The 21087-nt window shown below is 61.4% G+C and overlaps 2 protein-coding genes across 2 annotated transcripts; one reads left to right on the top strand and one right to left on the bottom strand.

The window, feature by feature from the left end:
• Positions 1-443: 443 nt before the first annotated feature.
• On the top strand, positions 444-12846 carry AAAS (aladin WD repeat nucleoporin). Its single transcript, XM_056120151.1, has 16 exons — positions 444-605; positions 2326-2453; positions 4877-4932; positions 5152-5243; positions 5375-5421; positions 6687-6785; positions 6904-7047; positions 10614-10734; positions 10960-11084; positions 11205-11265; positions 11362-11449; positions 11570-11663; positions 11745-11812; positions 12293-12374; positions 12460-12544; positions 12626-12846. The coding sequence occupies exons 1-16, from the start codon at positions 483-485 to the stop codon at positions 12839-12841; spliced, it is 1629 nt and encodes a 542-aa protein (XP_055976126.1). The 5' UTR covers positions 444-482; the 3' UTR covers positions 12842-12846.
• A 106-nt stretch (positions 12847-12952) lies between these two features.
• MYG1 (MYG1 exonuclease) lies at positions 12953-20890 on the bottom strand. Its single transcript, XM_056120000.1, has 7 exons — positions 20654-20890; positions 20457-20569; positions 15003-15162; positions 13902-14051; positions 13644-13766; positions 13257-13438; positions 12953-13155 (listed from the first exon to the last, which is right to left on the bottom strand). The coding sequence occupies exons 1-7, from the start codon at positions 20888-20890 to the stop codon at positions 12957-12959; spliced, it is 1164 nt and encodes a 387-aa protein (XP_055975975.1). The 3' UTR covers positions 12953-12956.
• Positions 20891-21087: the final 197 nt, after the last annotated feature.

The raw sequence follows: 21087 nt of genomic DNA, 5'->3' as shown, positions 1-21087 counted from the left end.
ACCCGGCTATGGACAGGGGTTCCTCCTGGCTCTTGCACTCAGGAATTGCTCCTGGCGGTGCTCGGGGGACCCTACGGGATGCTGGAATCTGTATTTTCCACGGGGCGATGCGGGAACTCCGGGGGGGCTTAACGAGGCGCTTCCCTGAGCGGGGCTTTACCAGGGGCTCCCCGATCGCAGAGACGGGCAGCGGGGGGCGGCTGGAGACCCCGGAGCGGGCAAAGCAGCCGCCCCGGGAAACCCTCCCTGCGACCCCGCTCGGCCCTCTGACGTCACGCCCGCGCCGCGCCGCGCCGCGCCCTCCCGCCGCCAGGGGGCGCGCGCGGCGGCGCCGGAAGTCCGCGGGCGGGTCCTCGCGCGCGCGCGTGCGCCTCCGCTTCCGCCGGGCGGTTTGTCCCACGCGGCCGCCGTACGCGCGTCCGAATCCAGCCCGGGAAGCGGGAGGCGGGGGCGCGCGGGACGCCCCGGACCCACCCGGGACCATGTGCTCCCTGGGCCTCTTCCCGCCGCCGCCGCCCCGGGGCCAGGTCACGCTGTACGAGCACAACAACGAGCTGGTGTCGGGCAGCAGCTACGAGAGCCCGCCCCCCGACTTCCGGGGCCAGGTGGTCGGCGCGGGGGGCGGGGCGGGGGGCACCTGCACGGGGGAGGGGCCGGGGGCGCCTGCATGGGGCCGGGGGGGGCACCTGCACGGGTCGGGGGGCACCTGTACAGGTCTGGGGGCGCCTGCACGGGGCAAGGCTTGGGGGGGCACCTGCATGGGGGCGGGGGGCACCTATACGGGGCGGGGGGCGCCTGCACGGGGCAAGGCTGGGGGGGGCACCTGCACGGGTCGGGGGGCACCTGTACAGGTCTGGGGGCGCCTGCACGGGGCAAGGCTTGGGGGGGGCACCTGCACGGGGGAGGGGCGGGGGGGGCACCTGTACGGGCGGGGGGCGCCTGCACGGGGGAGGGGCCGGGGGGCGCCTTCATGGGGCCGGGGGGGGCACCTGCACGGGTCGGGGGGCACCTGTACAGGTCTGGGGGCGCCTGCACGGGGCGGTGGGCACCTATACAGGGCGGGGGACACCTGCACGGGGGAGGGGCCGGGGGGGCACCTGCACGGGGCGGGGGGGCACCTATACAGGGCGGGGGACACCTGCACGGGGGAGGGACCGGGGGGCGCCTTCATGGGTCGGGGGGTACCTGCACGGGGCTGGGCCGGGGGGGACACCTGCACGGGTCGGGGGGCACCTATACGGGGCTGGGGGCGCCTGCACAGGGAAGGGGCCGGGGGGCTCCTGCATGGGGGCGGGGGGCGCCTGCACGGGGGCTGGGGGCGCCTGCACGGGGGAGGGGCCGGGGGGGCTCCTGCATGGGGGCGGGGGGCACCTATACAGGGCGGGGAACACCTGCACAGAGGCTGGGGGCGCCTGCACGGGGCAAGGCTGGGGGGGGGGCACCTGCACGGGGCAAGGCCGCAGGGTGGGGGCTGCAGGATGGGGGCTGGCTCCGGGGGTGCCGTCAGCCCGGCGCAGCTGGAGAAGAGTAAAAGGGCTGGGGTGGGCGGATGAAGGATGCTGAGACGTTGGGGGGCGGGGCGGGTCTCTCGAGGGAGTGCAGAGAATCAGGGTGAAATCTGGAAGAGAAGGGGTGAAGAGTTGAGGGCAGTATCCGGGAGTTACTGGCAAGGCACGACCTGGAACCTTATTTTCTTTAAATTTAATGTTATTATTTTTTTGCTTCTTGGGTCACACCCGGGGATGCACAGGGGTTCCTCCTGGCTCTGCACCCAGGAATTACGCCTGGCGGTGCTCAGGGGACTATATGGGATGCTGGGAATCGAACCCGGTTCAGCCGCGGGCAAGGCAAATGCCCTACCCACTGTACCCACTGTACTGTAGCTCCAGCCCCAGTACTTTATTTTTAAAGTTTTCTTTTTTCTTTTTGGGTCATACCCTATGATGCTCAGGGGTTCCTCCTGGCTCTGCACTCAGGAATTACACCTGGCGGTGCTCAGGGGACCATATGGGATGCTGGGAATCGAACCCGCATTGGCCACTTGTAAGGCATTAAACGCCTTCCCCCTGTGCTATCGCTCCAGCCCCACGGCAAAGAAAAAAGAAACGGAGAATTGTGCCTTTGTGTTTGCTCCCTACACACAATACTCTGGTTCTTAGATAAGAACACAAGCCTGGTTCCCACGGCCGCCTGTTCCTTGTGGGAATGGGAAGACAGATCTTTGAAGCCTTAGTTCAGCCCCGAGTTGCAGATGGATCCAGGGAGTTGGGCTGAGGCTGTGGAAGAGGTGGACTCATGATCACGTCTCTCCCTTCTGGGCTCTAGTGGATCAATTTGCCCGTCCTAAACCTGACCAAGGATCCCCTGAAGACCCCCGGGAGGCTGGACCATGGCACAAGAACCGCTTTCATCCATCACCGGGAACAAGTGTGGAAAAGATGCATCAACATTTGGTGAGGCTTGGCAGTGCCTGCAGAGCCTGGGGAAGGGAGGCCATCGCCCCTAAGTCCAGCTCAGAGATGTGCCATTCATCAGACTGAGTCACCAGACAGCGTTGTGGAACTCAAGGGTATAATGCAGTCGTGTTATTTGGTATCCAGTGGAGCCATCCGGCTTTCTGAGTGGACTCTGAACCTTCTCCGTCCTCCCACTTGACATCATTACCACTTTTCTGAGCTCTCACTTGAAGCTCAGCAAGGTTGGGTACCCAGTTTAGTCAGGACCTGCCAGGTCCTGCACTTTGCAGTTAGCTCCTGGCAGTGCCACTTTTTAGCCTTGTGACCTTGGGCGGGTCACTTAGGCACTTGGTTTCCGCAGTTTCTACATCTCTTCAAGGGAGCCCCCCTTACAAGGTTGTGACATCGAGCTTATTGTTAAGGGTAAAATACTCAGTGAACAGCATTAATCCCAAGGCTTAGCTCCATTATCGTTTTGTTTGTGTTTTGGGGTCCGTCCCAGCCGTGCTCAGGACTTAACTCCTGGCTCGGCACTCAGTCAGGGGTTACTTCTGGCCGGGCTCAAGGGTGTATATGGGATACTGGGGATCGAACCCAGGTCTACTGCAGCAATGTACGAGGCAACTGCTCTGCCACTATAGTACTGCAACTTATTACTGTGTAGAATGAGTACCCACGGATGTCAAGTCTCGGAGTAAGTCAGGTGCGTGTCATCTTGTTAACAGTGGTCAGTAGCCCTCTTTTTTTTTCTTTTTGGGTCACACCTGGCAGTGCACAGGGGTTACTCCTGGCTCATGCACTCAGGAATTACTTCTGGCCGTGCTTGGGGCACCATAGGGGATGCTGGGAATCGAACCTGGGTCGGCTGCGTGCAAGGCAAACGCCCTCCCTGCTGTGCTGTCTCCAGCCCCCAACAGCCCTCTCTTGAACTTGCACACATTTGGGCCCACCGGCAGCATACGGAAGTGCAGAGCACCTGGTTTCCAGCACACGTACTCTCAAACTTGGGTATCTGGGATGGGGCTCGCTTGATTTTCTCGCCTTTTTATGTAAGCAGAGTTTGAACTCAATTCATTGTCTGAAAGAAAGAACCACTCCGTTGTGATTCTGTCTCACTTCCTGCTGCTTTTTCCTAGCTCTTGCCCCTAATCGTCGATGTCCTGGAGCTCCGTGCTGGGTGGCCAGTTGTCCGCCAGACCCCCCTCGGGAGCTAATCCCCGGCCATTAGACACTCAGCACATTCAGAACTTGCCTCTTTGGTTCTCTCCCAGCCCGTTTCTGCCTTCCGTTTTCCGCCTTCAGGAACGGCCTTCCTGCTTCTTCAGGGGCAGCGCGTGCCCGGGGCAGCTGCGGGGCGAATCCCGAAGGCCCCGTCCCAGCGAGGTCACCTGCATCATTTCCTTCATTAGCTTCCCTGCACCTCTGTTCTTTCGTGTGGAAACTCACATGATAGCGACGTCTGTCTGTTGAGTTGTGACGGTGGCTTAATCGGACACGTTGCCTCGCCTGGATGCAGTGGAAGCAGTAGTTGCTGTTGTAATTGCTTCCTGGATCACTTACTCGCTCTCACTCTTTCCCTAAGGAAGGCCCAGTTTTCCTGTTCATTTACTTCCTCTGTCAAGTTTCTTTTTGGGGCCACGCCAGCAGTGCTCAGGAATCATTCCTGGGGGTGCTTGGGGCACCATCTGGGATGCCGGGTTGACCCCCACTGGCTGGACTCTCGCTCCAGCCCCTCTCTCCCTTCTTGATCCCTCCCAGTCTATCGCCAGACTCGCCTTTCTAGACACCAGTGTGGCCTCCGTGCAGCTCTGCTTTCCAATCCTACCGGGGGGCGGGGGAAGTAGCCAAAGGGCTCAGTCCCGAAGCACTTGCCTTGCGTCCCACAAGCCCCAGCACTCGGGAGTGCTCTGCCAAAATCAGCCCTGAGCACTGAGCCAGGAATACCTCCTGAGCACCACTGGGTATGACCCAGCCCCTGCTTGACTAGTGTGCATCCTTTGCACGCCAGAGCCCAGGTGTGGTCCCCTGAGCACCACAAGTATGGCCCCCAAAGTCGAAAAATGCTTCTGGGGCTTTCTAGTCATTGTGTTAGGGCAAATGTTGACTTCTGGGGCCGGGCAGAGTGCTGTCCCTCTAAGCGGCCCGTCCGGGCTTGATCCCTGACATTACATGGGTCCCCTGAGCCCCATCAGAAGTCATCTCATAGTGCAGAGCCAAGTGCAGCCCAAAAACCAAACCAGAGGATGTTGACTCCTTGGTTGGTTTGTAAGTCCCCGGAAGACCTCCAGGCCTTGTGGCCTCACAGGTGACACAGAGCGTGACCGTGGACACGCAGGGCCGGTGCTCGGCTCTCCTCACGCGTGCGGGCCCCTCTCCGAGGGGATCAGAGTCACGTGACGCAGCTTCCCCCCCCTCGTCAGGTGTGAGCTGGGCGTCTTTGGGGTCCTGAATGAACTCGCAAACTCGGAGGCGGAGGGTACGTATCTTTCCCTCCCGCGCTCTCCCGTCCTCCCCAGGCCCCTGCCCCTGCCCTGTTTACGGTCCAGTTGTCTAAATGGGGCCCCTTCCGTCTCCGTCCCCTCATGCCCCAGGGGGGCGGTCACCGGGCGCCGTGCTCGTCTGGGCTCCCCCCACCCAGAGGGTCCCCGGGGAGGGTCCCAGAGTGGCTTCAGCAGTGTCGCTTCCTTTACCGCAGTGTTTGAGTGGGTGAAGACGGCGTCGTGCTGGGCCCTGGCGCTCTGGCGCTGGGCCTCCTCCCTCCATGGGTCCCTGTTCCCCCACCTCTCTGTAAGTCTGGACTCGCCCAGCTGCTGGGCGCCCTCACAGCTGGCCTGAGGCCAGGGCGGGGAGGCTGGCCGAGGGGAGGCTGCGTGGAAGCGCCTTCGGCCCAGTGCGGCGTGTCCGTGTGCTTCTTGCAGCTCAGGAGCGAGGACCTCATCGCCGAGTTTGCCCAGGTCACAAACTGGTGAGTGGTTTGGTTTCTCTCTTTGGGCCACTCCCGCTGGTGTGCAGGACTTCCTCGTGGCTCAGAGATCACCCCCGGCAGGTTTGGGGGACCCTAGGAGGTGTTGGGGGACCCAGGTTGGCAGGAGGCGAGGACCCCACCCGCCGTCCCATATCTGTGGCCCACATCTTGGATTTTTTTGTTTGGTTTTGTTTTGTTTTTGGGTCACACCCGGCAAAGCACAGGGGCTACTCCTGGCTCATGCACTCAGGAATTACCCCTGGCGGTGCTCGGGGGACCATGTGGGATGCCGAGAATCGAACCCGGGTCGCCCGTGTGCAAGGCAAACGCCCTACCCGCTGTGCTATTGCTCCAGCCCCCACATCTTGGCTTTTTATGGAAGACCTGGACTTCAGGACTTCTTTTGGAGAGAGGGACGGCAAAGCAGAGGCGACTCCCACCCCTCTTCCTGACGGCTCCCCGCACCCGGGCCTACCTCCCAATACGGAGCTTTTTTTTTTTTTTTCTTTTTTGGGTCACACCCAGCTATGCACAGAGGTTCCTCCTGGCTCATGCACTCAGGAATGACTCCTGGCGGTGCTCGGGGGACCCTATGGGATGCTGGGGATCGAACCTGGGTCGGCTGCGTGCGAGGCAAACGCCCTCCCCGCTGTGCTGTCCCTCCAGCCCCAATACGGAGCTTTTTCCTTTTGGTTCTCAGTGCTTACTCCTGGGCCTGTGCCCCGGAGTCACTCCTGGTGGTGCTCAGGGATCAAACCCGGTCAGCCATGTGCCAGACCAGCGCCCTCCCCACTGGATTCTCTTGGCAGCCACGCAGCTGCCTTTTGGGGGGTGCTGAGCACACCCTGCAGTGTTCCGGACTTCTTCTGGGCTCCAGTCACTCTTGGCGGGGCTCAGGGGACCATCGGTGGTGCTGGGGATGGAACCGGGGTTAACTGCATCTCCCCCGCTGTTCTCTCCGGCCCCTGCCTCCCAGTCGAAGGGCAGGAACGAGCAGAAGGCAGTGAGTCAGCCCGCGCGCTGCCGGGTGCTGCCCTCTCCAGCCCCACACAGACCAAACGGAAAAGGCCCCTTTGGGGCCAGAGAGCCGGCACGGGGCTGTGGCTCCTGCGTCGCACGCTGCTGACCTGGGCCCAGTGCCTGGCACACCAGAGGGTCTCCCGAGCACAGAGCCCGGAGCAACGTGCCGTCATGCGAAGCGGCGTCTGGGCTTCCGGGCCGGGCGTGGGGAGCTCAGCGGGGCACCCGCTCTCTCTCTCCTCCAGGACCAGCTGCTCCCTGCGGGCCTTCGCCTGGCACCCGCATACCAACAAGTTCGCGGTGGCCCTGCTGGACGACTCGGTCCGCGTGTATAACGCCAACAGGTACGGGGCCGGGCGCGTGGGCCCCTCCCCTCCCCCCGTGTGACCTTCGCCCCGGGCTCTGCTGTGGGCTGGGGCCCTGCCCCCGTGAGACCTGCCGTGACTGCGGCCTCCCCCCCAGCACGATCGTCCCTTTCCTGAAGCACCGGCTGCAGCGCCACGTGGCTGCCCTGGCCTGGAAGCCCCTCAGCGCCTCGGTGCTGGCCGTGGCCTGCCAGAGCTGCGTTCTCATCTGGACCCTCGACCCGACCTCGCTGTCTACCCGGTGAGTCCCAGCCGCTGTGCGGGTGGCTGGGTGGTGACCGGCTCGGGCCGTGTGGGGGGGCATGGAACGCCCGGACGGGCGGGCAGTGTCTGGGGGTGTCTCCCTGCATCGTGGAGCGGAAAGACTGAGCACTGTCGGGAGGAGAACTAACTACCAACCCAGAAACCAGGCCTGGAGAGGCAGCCCAGGGGCTGGCGCACAGGACAGGCCGGTGTGGTCCCGGCACCGCCAGGAGTAGCTCCCTGACACCACCGGTGGGACCCCAAAACAAAAACCCAGAGCCTGCTTGTTTGTTCAAGTTACGAATGAGAACTTTCCGGTCAGTCAGAGAATAAATGAGAAGTTCAGTGCACACGTTTTCAGAACGGGAAAGGAAAATAACCACAGATCTGAAAGAAAATGAAATCACTAAGTTTCCATCGATGCATTTGAAAGTCTAAAGGAATGTTTGAGGGGCTGCGGAGATGCAGAAAGGGCTAGAGGCGGCCTTTGCGCGTGGGACCCTTGACGGGGTGGTTGTGGTGGTGGTTTTGGTTTTTGGCCACACCCAGCAGTGCTCAGGGCTTACTCCTGGCTCTGCACTCAGGGATTATTCCCGCCAGTGCTCGGGGGGCCATGTGGGATGAACCTGGATTGACTACATGCAAGGCAAAGTCCCTACCCCCTGTCCAATCACTCCGGCCCCAAGGTTGGTTGGTTTGCTTTAAATTAAGAATATCGGGGCCGGCTGGGGCTGGAGCAATAGCACAACGGGGAGGATGTTTGCCTTGCACGTGGCCGACCCGGGTTCGATTCCCAGCATCCTATATGGTCCCCTGAGCACCGCCAGGAGTAACCCCTGTGCATTGCCGGGTGTGACCCAAAAAGCAAAAAAAAAAAAAAAAAAAAAGAGCCCTGCCCCAGGCAAGCATATGTGCAAATACCACAGCCAAAATGAAACAGTAAAGTCATAAAAGGGGGAGGTTGGCCAGCCACAATGCAGTGGGATGGGAAGCTGTCCGTGTGTGCCGCTGACCTGGGCTTAACCCCAGCACCCCATCTGGTCCCCTGAGCCCTGCCAGGAACTATCTTGAGCACAGAGCCAGGAGTAAGCCCTGAGCACTGCCAGGTGTGGGAACCCCACAAAAAAGAAAACAGAGTATGCAACTACCAGAGAGCACTGTGGATGAGTATGTGAGCACCAAGACCAAATGTGTAATCTCTGGCAAGTCCCTCAACCACGTGCGGGTTACTGAAACACCAAGGGGATGGGCGGAAAATTTCTTCTACAGTCACTTTTGTAATATACTTCGCTACAAAATCAAATCTTCCCATTATTATAATGTGGGAAGGGATGTTCCCACCTGGTGCTGCTCCTTCCTTGGTGCTCTGGGCTACTTCCTGGTAGCTGGCATAGGAGACTGGGCAAGGTCAGGAATAGAACTTGGGGCTCCTCTTGGGGCTGGTAAGATAACGGGGGGGCTGAGGTGCTTGTCCTGCACGCAGCCGACCTTCATTCGATTCCTGGCACGCTCTAGATGCAGTGCTCCAAGCATTGTTAGAAGTGATCCCTGATCACATAGCAAGGAGGAATTCCCGAGCACTGTGAGCTGTGGAGTGACCAAGTAGTCCCCAAGTAAATACTCTGTTTGTTTCTGGGCGACACCCCGCAGTGCACAGGGGTTCCTCCTGGCTCTGCACTCAGGGATCACTCCTGGCGGTGCTCAGGGGACCATATGGGATGCCGGGGATCGAACCCGGGTTGGCTGTGCACAAGGCAGATGCTCTACCCACTGTACCATTATCTCCGGCCCCGATATTCTTTTATTTTTGCTTTTTGGGTCACACCTGGCGATGCACAGGGGTTCCTCCTGGCTCTGCATTCAGGAATGACGCTTGGTGTTGTTTGGGGGGGCCATATGGGATGCTGGGAATCGAACCCGGGTCGGCCGCGTGCAAGGCAAACGCCCTTCCTGCTGTGCTATCGCTCCAGCCCCTTCAACCTGCCTCTATGGCAGGCACTTTTCTTCTCTTTCTTCCCCTCTCTTTCTCCTCCCTCTCTCTCCCTCTCTCCCTCCCTCCCTCTCCCCCGCTCCCTCCTCTTTTTGGGCATTGTGTTTGCAATATAGATATTGAAGGTTATCCGGTATATCCCTTTACCTACTTAAAAGTAATTTATTTTGGAATTTCGTTGTTGTCGTTATGTTTCTTCATTGTTTCTATGTGTATTTTTATTGTTGTTGCTTTGGTTTTTTATACTCATGCGTCTGCCTGGTATGAGTGCTTTTTGGGGGAAGCTTTGTTTTTATAGTAATCAAAAATTAATAAGCAGTGGGAACCTGGAAGACGGTGCAGCTGATAGGGCTTGCCCTGCACGTGGCCGAATCAGGTTTGATCCATAGCTAGGAGTGTAGAGCCAAGAGTCAGCCCAGAGCACTGGCGGGTATGCCCCCCCCCCAAAAAAAAAAAATAAAAGTGTGTTTGTGTAAGTGACAGAATAAATCACAGTTCATCTAGCCAGTGTGAGAGTATGGAGCCGTTGAGTAGAACGAGTTGGATCTCTCAGGACTGACCTGAGAAGGTGGGCTTCGCTGTAGAATAGGGTCCGTTGTAAATTGGTAACCAAGACCTCAGTGGTTACTGGTCAGAGGGCAAGGGGAGGGGTTGATTCCGTCAGAACAGGTGTTTGACTTGTGACCCAAAACTGCTGGGGGGCCAGTGCTGGGGGTCGGGGCGGCATGCATGACTGGAGGGCAGGATTCCAAGTGATGCTCAAGTCCTTTGAGCCTTCTCCCCTGCACCCAAGTAGCATCTCTGTGACAAACAGCAAACAATGCAGGAGCAAGGAGGCTCCTTTCAAAATAATCGTTTTTAAAGGAGGTTTGTGGGGGCTGAAGCGGGTAGGGTGTTTGCCTTGCATGCGGCCGACCCAGGTTTGATTCCCAGCATCCCATCTGGTCCCGCGAGCCCGCCAGGAGGAATTCCTGAGTGCAGAGCCAGGAGGAACCCCTGTGCATCGCCTGGTGTGGCCCAAAAGAAAAAAAAAAAACCCAAATAAAGGGGACTTTTCATTATTTAAAAATTTTTTTTAATTAATTTATTTATTGCTTTTTGGGTCACACCTGGCAATGCACAGGGGTTACTCCTGGCTCTGTACTCAGGAGTTACTCCTGGCGGTGCTCGGGGGACCATATGGGATGCTGGGAATCGAACCTGGGTCGGCCGCCTGCAAGGCAGACGCCCTACCCGCTGTGCTATCGCTCTGGCCCCACCTTTCTTCCTTTCTTAACTTCCACGCTCCTAATTCATTTCCCACCACTTGAACTCGGAGGGGCCATTATGAATCTAGAAATTTTAGTAGGGGGTAAGAAATCAAATCAAAATTTTTTTTTTTCCTTGAGTGGGGAGGGAGCACACGTCCTGGCTTTGTGCCCGGGAGTGGCTCCTGGCTGTGCTTGAGGGACCGTAGGCAGTGCTGGGAATTTGTCCCAGGGCTGGCAAACTTAAGGCCAGCGCCTCCCCCCCCCCCCCCCCCCCCCCCCCGTGCTCTCTGGGGCTCTCACCTCCTGACTCCTGTCTCCCCCCAGGCCCTCTTCTGGCTGTGCCCAGGTGCTCTCTCACCTGGGGCACGCACCCGTCACCAGCCTAGCCTGGGCCCCCAGTGGGGGGCGGCTGCTGTCCGCTTCGCCTGTGGACGCTGCTATCCTGGTGAGTGGCCTTGACCCTGGTTCGTTCATTTCCGGCACCCCAAAGAGCTGTCTTTGTCCGCCGGTGGGAAGTGTCCGGGACGAGAGGCCCCCCCCGGCAGCATCTGGGACTGGACATGCTGCCGGCCGCCACTGGGGCGCTTCCGTCTGCCTGACCGCTCCTTTCCTTCCCCCTGGGAGGCCGCTGGGGTGTGTCAGTCCCCGTCTCTCTTGCTCGTCTTCCTAGGTCTGGGATGTATCGACAGAGACCTGTGTCCCCCTTCCCTGGTTTCGGGGAGGTGGGGTCACCAACCTGCTCTGGTCCCCAGATGGCAGCAAAGTCCTGGCCACCACGCCTTCCGCAGTCTTCCGGTGAGTAGAAGAGGGCGGGAGGGCCCTGGAGAGGCTCCCAGACTCCCCGGTGGTCGGACCCCCGGCCCGGTACCCACAGAGGAGCCGAGGCCCTGAGCCGTGTGCCTCCCCTCTCGGCAGCGTCTGGGAGGCCCAGATGTGGACGTGTGAGCGGTGGCCCACTCTCTCGGGACGCTGTCAGGTGAGAGAACTGAGTCGCGTGGCGGGGGCCCCGGGTCCCTCCCCCCTCCCCTCCCGCCTTCCCTCCCCAGCGTTGCCTTTGGCCTCCTGACCCCAGACTGGCTGCTGGAGCCCAGATGGAAATCGGCTGCTGTTCACGGTCTTGGGGGAGCCCCTGATCTACTCCTTGTCGTTCCCAGAACACGGTGAGTGGGGGAGCCCCTCGGTGCGGGGTGGCTGGGCTGGTTGGGGGGGGGGCGAGATCCCCGCACCCTGCAGTGCCGTTGGGGGAGAGCCGCCCCGTGAGAGCTCCTGCCCGTCCACAGGGGAGGGGAAGGGGCACGTTGGAGGTGCCAAGTCGGCGACGATCGTGGCCGATCTGTCCGAGACGACCATCCAGACGCCGTCTGGAGAGGAGAGGTGAGGCGAGGCGAGTGGGCACGGGAGGGGCCAGCAGGCGGCTGTGGGGAGCCCCCCTTCCAGCACGCTCTCTGGCCGCAGGCTCGGGGGACAGGCTCACTCCATGGTCTGGGACCCGAGCGGGGAGCGTCTGGCTGTGCTCATGAAAGGTAAGAGGCGGCCACCCGCTATATTCTCTGCCCCCCCTTTTCTTTTTGGGCCATACCCAGCGATGCACAGGGGTTCCTCCTGGCTTTGTGCTCAGAAATTACCCCTGGCGGTGCTCGGGGGACCCTATGGGATGCTGGGAATCGACCCCGGGTCGGTCCTACCTTCTGTGCTATGGCTCCTGCTCCCTTAAAAAGATTTTTTTTTTTCTTTTTGAGTCACACCCGGCGATGCACAGGGGTTCCTCCTGGCTCATGCACTCAGGAATGACCCCTGGCGGTGCTCGGGGGACCCTATGGGATGCTGGGAATCGACCCCGGGTCGGCCATGTGCGAGGCAAACGCCCTCCCTGCTGTGCTATGGCTCCAGCCCTTGGCTCCCCCGTTCTCTTCGTGGTGGTGCTGGGGGTCAGCCCTGGGTCTCCAGCACGTGCGCTTGCCGGTGGAGCCACACCCCCAGCCCCCTTGGGCCCCTTCTTCCAGGGAACCCGCGGGTGCAGGAGGGGGCCCCAGTCATCCTCCTCTTCCGCACTCGGAACAGCCCCGTGTTCGAGCTGCTGCCTTGGTAAGTGCCGGCCAGCCCAGCCTTCCCGCACCAAACCTGCCCCCACCCCCCGAGCCCCCCCCCGTACCGGCCCCCTCTCTTCCAGCGGCGTTGTCCAGGGGGAGCCGGGAGCCCAGGCGCAGCTCATCAGCTTCCACCCCTCCTTCGGCAAAGGGGCCCTGCTCAGCGTGGTAAGCCCGGCTGCCGCGGTCGCCTCCCCGGACTCCGCCTCCGGACCCGGCCCCGACGGTCTCCCTCATGTCTCTCTGCAGTGCTGGTCGACAGGCCGGATCACCCACATCCCGCTCTACTTCGTCAACGCTCAGTTCCCACGTTTCAACCCAGTGCTTGGCCGGGCCCAAGAGCCCCCCGCGGGGGGTGGTGGCCCCGTCCACGATCTCCGCCTCTTCACGGAGTCGTCCCCATCTTCTGCCCCCGGGGACCCTCTCCCAGGTCCTCAGGGCCACTCCTTTCAGCCCCACTTCTAATAAACAGAGCCTCGGACTCTTCATCCCGCTGCCAGGCTTTTCCCCTTCAGGGCGCCAAAGCGATGGCCCACCCTGCCCCTGCGCAGGACGCGGTCGGCCTGAGATGGAAGGAACTTTATTTATCCTGGGGATCTGTAGGCGGCGTGGGTGCTGGGCGCTGAGCCAGGGTGGCGCGGGCCATGGCCAGAGCACCCTCTCGGGTGCGGTGGCCCCCAATGAAGCCGCTGGCATGGACAAAGATGCAGCCAGGAATCCCACTGGCCCGGTCCAGGGCCTCGTCTCGCAGGCCCCGCCAGGGCTCTGGCAGGGGCAGCCTGCAAGTGAGCAGAGTCGGTCGGGGAGCAGCTGAGGCCTGGGGGCTCGGGGAGGGGCCCCCTGATGAGGGCCGCAGGGCGGGGGGTCTCCCAGGCCTCACCGGCTTTGGAACGAACGGGGCTCCTTGGGCACGCACTGCACCCGCCACTGTCCGGCCTGGTCCGTGTAGATAACAAAGGCGATGGCCGCGGGGGGGCGCAGCTCGGATTCCAGGCAGAACAGGTGCTCCTTCCAGGGGCACCCGCCCTTGGCCAGCTCCGCTACCTCTCCACTCTGGTCCACCTGAAAGGGGAGTGGAGGCCAGAGGTTCAGGGAGGGGCTGGAGCGATGGCACAGCGGGTAGGGCAGTCCAGCATCCCGTAGGTCCTCCGAGCACTGCCAGGAGTGATTCCCGAGTGCAGAGCCAGGAGGAAGCGCTGAGCATTGCCGGAAAAGCAAAAATCAAGGGAGAAGCTCGGGGGCTGCAGAGCCTCCTCCCAGGCGGTACCTGGAACCTCTTGGCCAGCGCGTCTTCCACCAGGGCCCGGGCCGGCAGCCAGCTGTGCTGGTAGAAGTCCAGTCTCTGCAGGAACTCTTCCCGAACCAGCTCCATTGCGCGCTGGAACCCAGCCTGGGGGGCACGGGAATCCAAACCGAGGGGCTGGTGAGCACTTAGAGCCGGGTGAGGCTGCGCCGGGGAGGGCGTGGTCACTCTCCCCGCCCCGAGGGTCTGAGACCTGCGGCCCCCCGGGAGCGCCCCCCTGACCTCCGTGTCTTGGTCGGGCTGGTTCCAGGCAGGGTTGAGGCGAGCCACCCGGGCGCTCAGCGTGGTGGTGAGCGCGTAGCGCGGCTCCCCATCCCACTGGGCGATGCCGTTGTCCACGGCATCCACCTCCTCCACGAAGTTCTCGTACATCTGCGGCGGCAGGGCAGGAACCAAGTCAGGCCGTCGGAAACCGCAGCTTCCGAAAGCTCCATCTGACTCCTACTTGCTCGCTCCTGGGGGTCACCCCAATGCTGTCTCGGAAGGGGCAGAGCTCTGGGCTGCAGCGACAGGGCGGGGCGTTTGCCTCGCACACAGCCGACTGGGGCTGGTCCCCGGAGCCCCGCAGGCAGAGCAGGGAGGAACCCTGAGCATCACTGAGCCTCCCCCCAGCAGAAGGGGATCTTCCGAGTCCGACAGTCATCACGCGCGGATTCAGAGCTGACCAAATGTGCTGGCCGACTCTGGAATATGATGGGAAGACCACCTCCAACGCCGCCGGCGTCCCAGAATCACCCTGTGTGCCCAGTTCCTGCTGCTGAAGCAGGGACCCGAGCTATGGCACCGACAGGTCTTGTTCCGCCCCTAGGGTTGTGCACACTTGACCGTGGTGCTTCTTCCCTCAGCAGCCTGAACGTTTGTGGGGTGGTTCAGTCCACACCTGGCAGTGCTCGGGGGTTATTCCTGGCTCTGCGCTCAGGGGTCGCTCCTGGCAGTGCTTGTGGGGCCTTAGGGCGCACCAGGGGTGGAGTCCCAGTTGTCGGTGTACCAGGCAGGACCCCTACCTGCTGTGTTCTCTCTGCAGCCAGAGCTTCTGAGCTACCTGCCTCCAAACCAAGGCGCCGCCTGTGACCCAGAGAGATAGTACAGTGGCTCGGGCGCTCGCCTCGCACACAGCCGACCCAGACTCGCTCCCTGGTGCTTTCTGCGGTCCCCTGGTCACTGGGAAATGCTTTCTGGCTGCCGAGGCCCTTCCCCACGTTGTCTCACCCACTTATCGACCGCCCCAGAAGCCTGACGGGAGCGCGGGGCCAGGTGCCCTGCCCTGAGACACGTCCCGAGTGCGGCAGACGCAGGCGTGGGGGTCTGTCCTCGGGCCCCCACCTTGTCATAGAGGGTGCCCACCACGCTGTCCTCTTCGCTGGTCCCCAGCAGCTGGGCCAGCAGCTTGTGGCCGAAGTGCAGGTAGACGAGTCCCGCGCTGCTCAGCTTGGTCTGCCACGGCTTCCCGGGGGCCAGGGAGCTCATGGTCCCTGTGAAAGACCTGGGGGGCACAGGGGGTGGGGCTGAGGCAAGCAGCGGCCCCAGGGAGCCCGCAGAACCCAGGGGAGCTGGGCCCGCTGCAGCCACCGGCTTCTGCTCAGGACACTGCAGCGTGGAGGCCCCCTTCCTTCACAGCCGGCTGTGCTGCAGCTGTTTGGGACAGAGAAGCGAAGCCCGTCTCTGCCTTGCGGGCTCGAGGCAGACAGATGCAGGACATCCGTGGGAATTTCTAACAAGGACACAGGAAAAAGGACCCTGTCGGTGAGGGTCCTGGGGAGGGAGCCTTTGAATGAATGAATGAATGAATGAATGAATGAGATTTAGCGGGAGTTACAGAAAAAAGGCAATCCGGGCAGCGGGAACGACATGTTCGATGACTAAGAGACTTTCCTTCTCATGGGACTTACAGAACAACGGGGAGGGTGCTTACCTCGCACCTGGGTTTGATGCCGAACACCACCAGGAGTGGTTCCTGAGCACAGAGCCAGGAGTAAGCCCTGAGTGTCACTAGGTGTGGCCCAAAAACAAAACAAAAAAACCCTGAAGAACAAAAAGACATTTGGGGAGCTACAGAGGGGCTGAGGCATGAGCCTTGATGTGGACTCCTCTCGTTCGGTCTCAGGCATCACATGTTCCCCCAAGCATTGCTTGGTGAAGCCTTGAGCACTGGGGTGACCCGGGTAATCCCTGGCACTACACACACCCTTTGCAGCCGCCTCGCAGCACCCCAGCCTCGGGCCCTCACGCTGAGTTGCTGGTTCAGTTAGCTGACACAGTCGGGAGGGGACTCAGAAGAGTCTTGTTTGTTTTCGGGCCAACACGGCAGTGCTCAGGGCCCACTCCTGGCTCTGTACTCAGGAACTGCTCCTGGCGGTGCCTGGAGGACCACGTGGGATGCTGGGGATCAAAACCGGGTGGCAAGGCAAACACTCGACCCGCCGTAAGGGCTCTGACCCCTTCAGATAAGTCTTTCGAAAACAGCCATCGTGAGCCTGGAGGAACAGTGCTTACTTAGAGTGGCAGCCTCGCAAGCGTGAGATCGCCAGCCCAAGTCCCCGGGGTGGCAACGTGCCCTGAGCGAGCTCCGGACGGCTCAGCTGCTGTGACCCCCACGGCCACAAGCAGTTCTGTATTTTGGGGGGGCTGATTTTATTTTGTTCAGGGGCCTCACCCAGGGGTGCTCAAGGCTTGCTTACTCCTGGCTCTACACTCGGGGTCACTCCTGGCAGGCTTGGGGGGGCACTACAGGGTGCCAGGGATAGAACCCAGGGGGCTGGCTGTGTGCAAAGTGTCCGCCCTGCTTACTGCACTATGGCTCTGCCCGGCACCCTCTCTCCCTCCCTCCCTCTCTCTCTCTCCCCCCTTTAAGGCCAGGGCTCTCCTCCTCGCCCACCCCCTCTCTCCTGGGCATTACGGTCTGCAAGACAGGTACCGATAGGCTACCATGTATATTCCTTTACCTGCTCCCAGCACTCGGTTCCACAAGCAATTGCTGACGGAACCAGTCAGGTGTGTGTGAGCACCACAGAAAGGGGTGCAGCCCCGGGAAGCCTAGCTTCTGTGAACACAACTGTAACTGGCAGCTCTCAAGTCAAGAGCCGCCTCCCCAGGGAGCATGTGTGCAGGCACGGGAACGAGAGCACCCCCAACCTGACGGGAGACCCCAGTGAGCAGTGCGGCTGCAGAGATCGCCTGCCGCCCAGGCCGGATCCCCAGCGATCCACGTGGTCCCTCGAGGCTTCCCTCGAGTGAGCATCACCGGGTACTGCCCCAAAACTTCAAAGAACTGCAAGTACTGAAGCCAGGTGTGTGAGCCCTATGTACCACAGCAAAAAGGGAGTTGGGTGAATGCGGGGGGAGGGAGGGAAGAATGCAGTGGGTCAGTCAGACCACGGCAGGCCATCGTGGAGGTCACAGGGTCAGGAGCGGGGGCATTTCCTGTGAGTTAACAGGAGCCAGATGTCAAGCAAGCGAAAGCGTGTTGGAACACTGGCGGAGTCAGAGAGACAGGTCGACAGGCCAGAGCACATGGCTCTGCATGTCAGAGACCCGGGTTCAATGCCCAGCACTGAAGGATTCCCTGAATCGGGATGGGAGTGGCCCCGGCACCTGCTGGGTATAGTTCAGAACCGAAACAAAAATGTAAGAGATACGAAATTACCTGTAGGGGGCCAAGTAAGTGAGGAAGGCAGGAATTTGAACAGCAGCAGGACAGAAAATGGGAAAAGATATGGCAGTTCTTCAGACGACCGGTTAAAAAAACTTTGGTACCTCTGTCTACACGATGGGATACTTTGTAGCTCTTAGGAAAGACGAGGTTATAAAATTTGCTTATAAGTGGATGGTCATGGAGAGGATCACGCTAAGTGAAATGAGAAAGAGAGGGACAGCCGTAGAATGACTAATAATTTGTGGAATATAAAATAATACGAGATTCACACCCAAGGACAGTAGACACAAGGACCAGGAATATTACCCCATAGCTGGAAGCCTGTCTCATGAGCTGGGGAGAAGGCAGCCAGAAGAGAGAGGGGGTCACTAAGTCAACGCGGGTTGGAGGAATCGTTCAGGCTGGGAGATGTGTGCTGAAAGTAGATACAGGACCAAACGTGATAGCCTCTCAGTATCTGTATTGCAACCCATAACGCTCAAATTGAGAGAGAGAGAGTATGGGGAAACTGTCTGCCACAGAGGCAGGGGGAGGGTTGGACGGGGGAGTATACCGGGGACACTGGTGGTGGGGAATGTGCGTTGGTGGAGGGATGGGTGTTCGACCACTGTATGACCGAAACTCAAACATGGAAGTTTTGTAACTGTGTCTCATGGTGATTAAAAAAACAAAAGTACTGTGGATTTCATGCCCTCTTCAGTCAGCTTAATCAGTGGCTGAACAAATAGCAGTGCTCCTACATTTGAAAAAAGAAAAGAAAGGAAAAAGAGTTTTGTGCAATAGTCCAAGTGTGTGTATGCGTGATCATTAAGGCAATAAACGGGAGAACATCGTACACACACACACAATATGGCAGGCAGTTCTTATGGAACTAGAAACCACAGCTATAATCACCTAGACAATTCCGCTTAAATTTCTTTTTTTTTTTTTAAAGGGGTAGAGGGGGCCCACACCCAGTGATGCTCAGGGGTTTCTCCTGGTTCTGCACTCAGGAATCACTCCCAGTGGTGCTCTGGGGACCACATGGGATGCTGGGGATCGAACTTGGGTCAGCCGTGTGCAAGGCCCTTCCTGCTGTACTATCGCTCTGGCCACCCGTTTTAATTTTTCTTCTTCTTTTTTTTTTTGCTTTTTGGGTCATAACCGGCGATGCACAGGAGTTACTCCTGGTTCATGCACTCAGGAGTTACTCCTGGCGGTGCTCGGGGGGACCATATGGGATGCTGAGAATCGAATCTGGGTCGGCCGCGTGCAAGGCAAACGCCCAACCCGCTGTGCTATTGCTCCAGCCCACCCGTTTTAATTTTTATTATTAAATACTTGATACAAAAATTACTCAAACTGGAAACGTTGTTGGCAACAGACATATGCTTAATTATACTGCAAATCAGCGGATGAATCAAGTGCAGGGTGTTGCCTCCCCTGGGAAGAAGCAGCGAGAGGGGGCAGGGAAGAAACTCGCAGCTAGGGTGAAGAAAAGGAGACGATCTAGTTCTCGGGAAAGGAGAGCAGCTGAAGGGGTTCGCCTTGTATTTTGGCTTTTACTGTTTTTGTCTTGGGGCCAGAGCTCGCAGTGCTCCTCATGGCTCACTCCTGGCAGGGCTCACGGGCTCTGTGGCGCCGAGGGCTGAGACCGCAGCTGCACCCGAGGCAGCCCTGGGCCCGGTAAGGTCCCAAGCGCCCTACGCTGTGGCCCCCAAACAAAACGAAGTAAAACGGATCAACAATGGGCGGGCTTTTAAAAGTCATTCCCACGTGCAAGGTGAGAACCAGGAGAACAGCACACAGGGGTGAACACAAAGAGACACGGAGCTGGCAGCTGGAGGGAGAACTGAGAGCAGAAATCCAAAGGCTGGAGGAGACGCAACAAGGGGCAGGCAACAGGGTTTCCTGGAGGGGCAGGCAACAGGGTTTCCTGGAGGGGCAGGCAACAGGGTTTCCTGGACGGGTGGGAAGCGGGGAACATGCTGCCCTGGCCACTACTGCCCAGTGAACAGAAAAACGCAATCCCCATGGAAAAGAAAGGCAGGTGACCCACTGATGACAGCGTCTGGAGGAGTGTTTGAGGAGAGGGAAAAGTACTGGAAAGGTCTGGGGGGGTGCGCAACGGGATACCCCTGGAAAAGATTTCCCACAGAAGAGTTTTAAGGAAGCCCAGATCATACCCTGCCGACCACCACCCACCAGCAAGGTCATGCGGGGGCAGCTGTGAGGCGGGGAGAGGGAGCAGGCCGGGGTGGTGGCCACGCCGGCAAAGAGTGGAGAGTTGGAGGGGCGCTGGAGGGGCACGCGCACGGACCGGATCGGACCGGGAAGGTCGGGGTGCATGGACTGGACCGGGGGCCAAGGAGGTCGGGGCACACGGACCAGGGGCCAGAGAGGTCGGGGTGGACGGACCCGGGCCAGGGAAGTCGGGGCGCACGGGCCGGACCGGGGGCCAGGGAGGTAGGGGCGCACGGACCGGGGCCAGGGAGATCCGGGCGCACGGACCGGATCGGGGGCCAGGGAGGTCGGGGCGCACGGACCGGGGCCAGGGAGATGGGGGCGCACAGACCGGGACCAGGGAGATCGGGGCGCACAGACCGGGACCTGGGAGATCGGGGCGCACGGACCGGACCGGGGTCAGGGAAGTCGGGGCAGACGGACCGGATCGGGGGCCAGGGAGGTCGGGGCGCACGAACCGGGACCAGGGAGATCGGGGCGCACGGACCGAGGCCAGGGAGATCGGGGCGCACGGACCGGGACCAGGGAGATCGGGGCGTACGGACCGGACCGGGGGTCAGGGAAGTCGGGGCAGACGGACCGGACTGGGGGCCAGGGAGGTCGGGGCGGACGGACCGGACCGGGGGCCAGGGAGGTCGGGGCGGACGGACCGGACCGGGGGGCCAGGGAGGTCGGGGCGGACGGACCGGACCGGGGGCCAGGGAGGTCGGGGCGGACGGACCGGACCGGGGGCCAGGGAGGTCGGGGCGGACGGACCGGACCGGGGGCCAGGGAGGTCGGGGCGGACGGCGGGGAGGAGAGGGCGGAGGACCGCTCGGGTCCCCGCGGGGGCGCGCAGGGTCGGCGCCCCGGGAAGGCCGAAGCGAGGGACCAAGCCCAGGCAGGGGCATCGCGCCACTCACCGCTGGTGGTGGTCGTAGCGGTGCCTCTGCGGGTCGTACTCGCCGCCCACGTCCACCACGATGTCACAAGCCGCCAGCTTCTCGGGGTCCCGCGTCCGCACGATCTCCGCCTCCTGCGGGGACACAGAGGGGCGCTGGAGGGGCGCCGGAGGGGCGCGCGCGGCCGCGGGGGAGCGCGCCCCGGGGCGCGGGCCTACCCGGTACTCGGGCAGCAGGCGCAGCAGCGCGCACGCCAGCGCCTCGTCGCAGTGGAAGACGCCGTGGTGGGTCCCGATGCGGGGCGGGGCCATGCGGGGGCCGGGGGGCCGCGGGCCGGGCGGCCGCGGGCGGGGCGGGGGCGCCGGGGGCGCCGGGCCGGGCACGATCGGCCGCACGGGCCGGGGCAGCAGCAGCAGCAGCCGCGGCGGCAGGAGGCCGGGCAGGCGCCGGCACATGCGGGAGCGCGCGGCGCGGCCACGCCGGAAGGGGACGACCCGCGCGGGCCACTTCCGCCCGCTGGCCGGTCCCCCGGCCCCGCCCGCCCGTCCCCACGCGCCGGCAGCCGCGGGCGAAGGCAAGACAGGAAGCCCGGGGCCAGGCCGACACGTTTATTGGCAGGAAAGACAAGCCCCGCCCCGCCAGGCCCCGCCCC

The sequence above is a fragment of the Sorex fumeus genome, unplaced genomic scaffold (assembly GCF_029834395.1).
Source record: "Sorex fumeus unplaced genomic scaffold, SorFum_2.1 ptg000042l, whole genome shotgun sequence".
Lineage (NCBI taxonomy): Eukaryota > Metazoa > Chordata > Mammalia > Eulipotyphla > Soricidae > Sorex > Sorex fumeus.
This window is presented reverse-complemented; position numbering and strand designations above follow the sequence as displayed.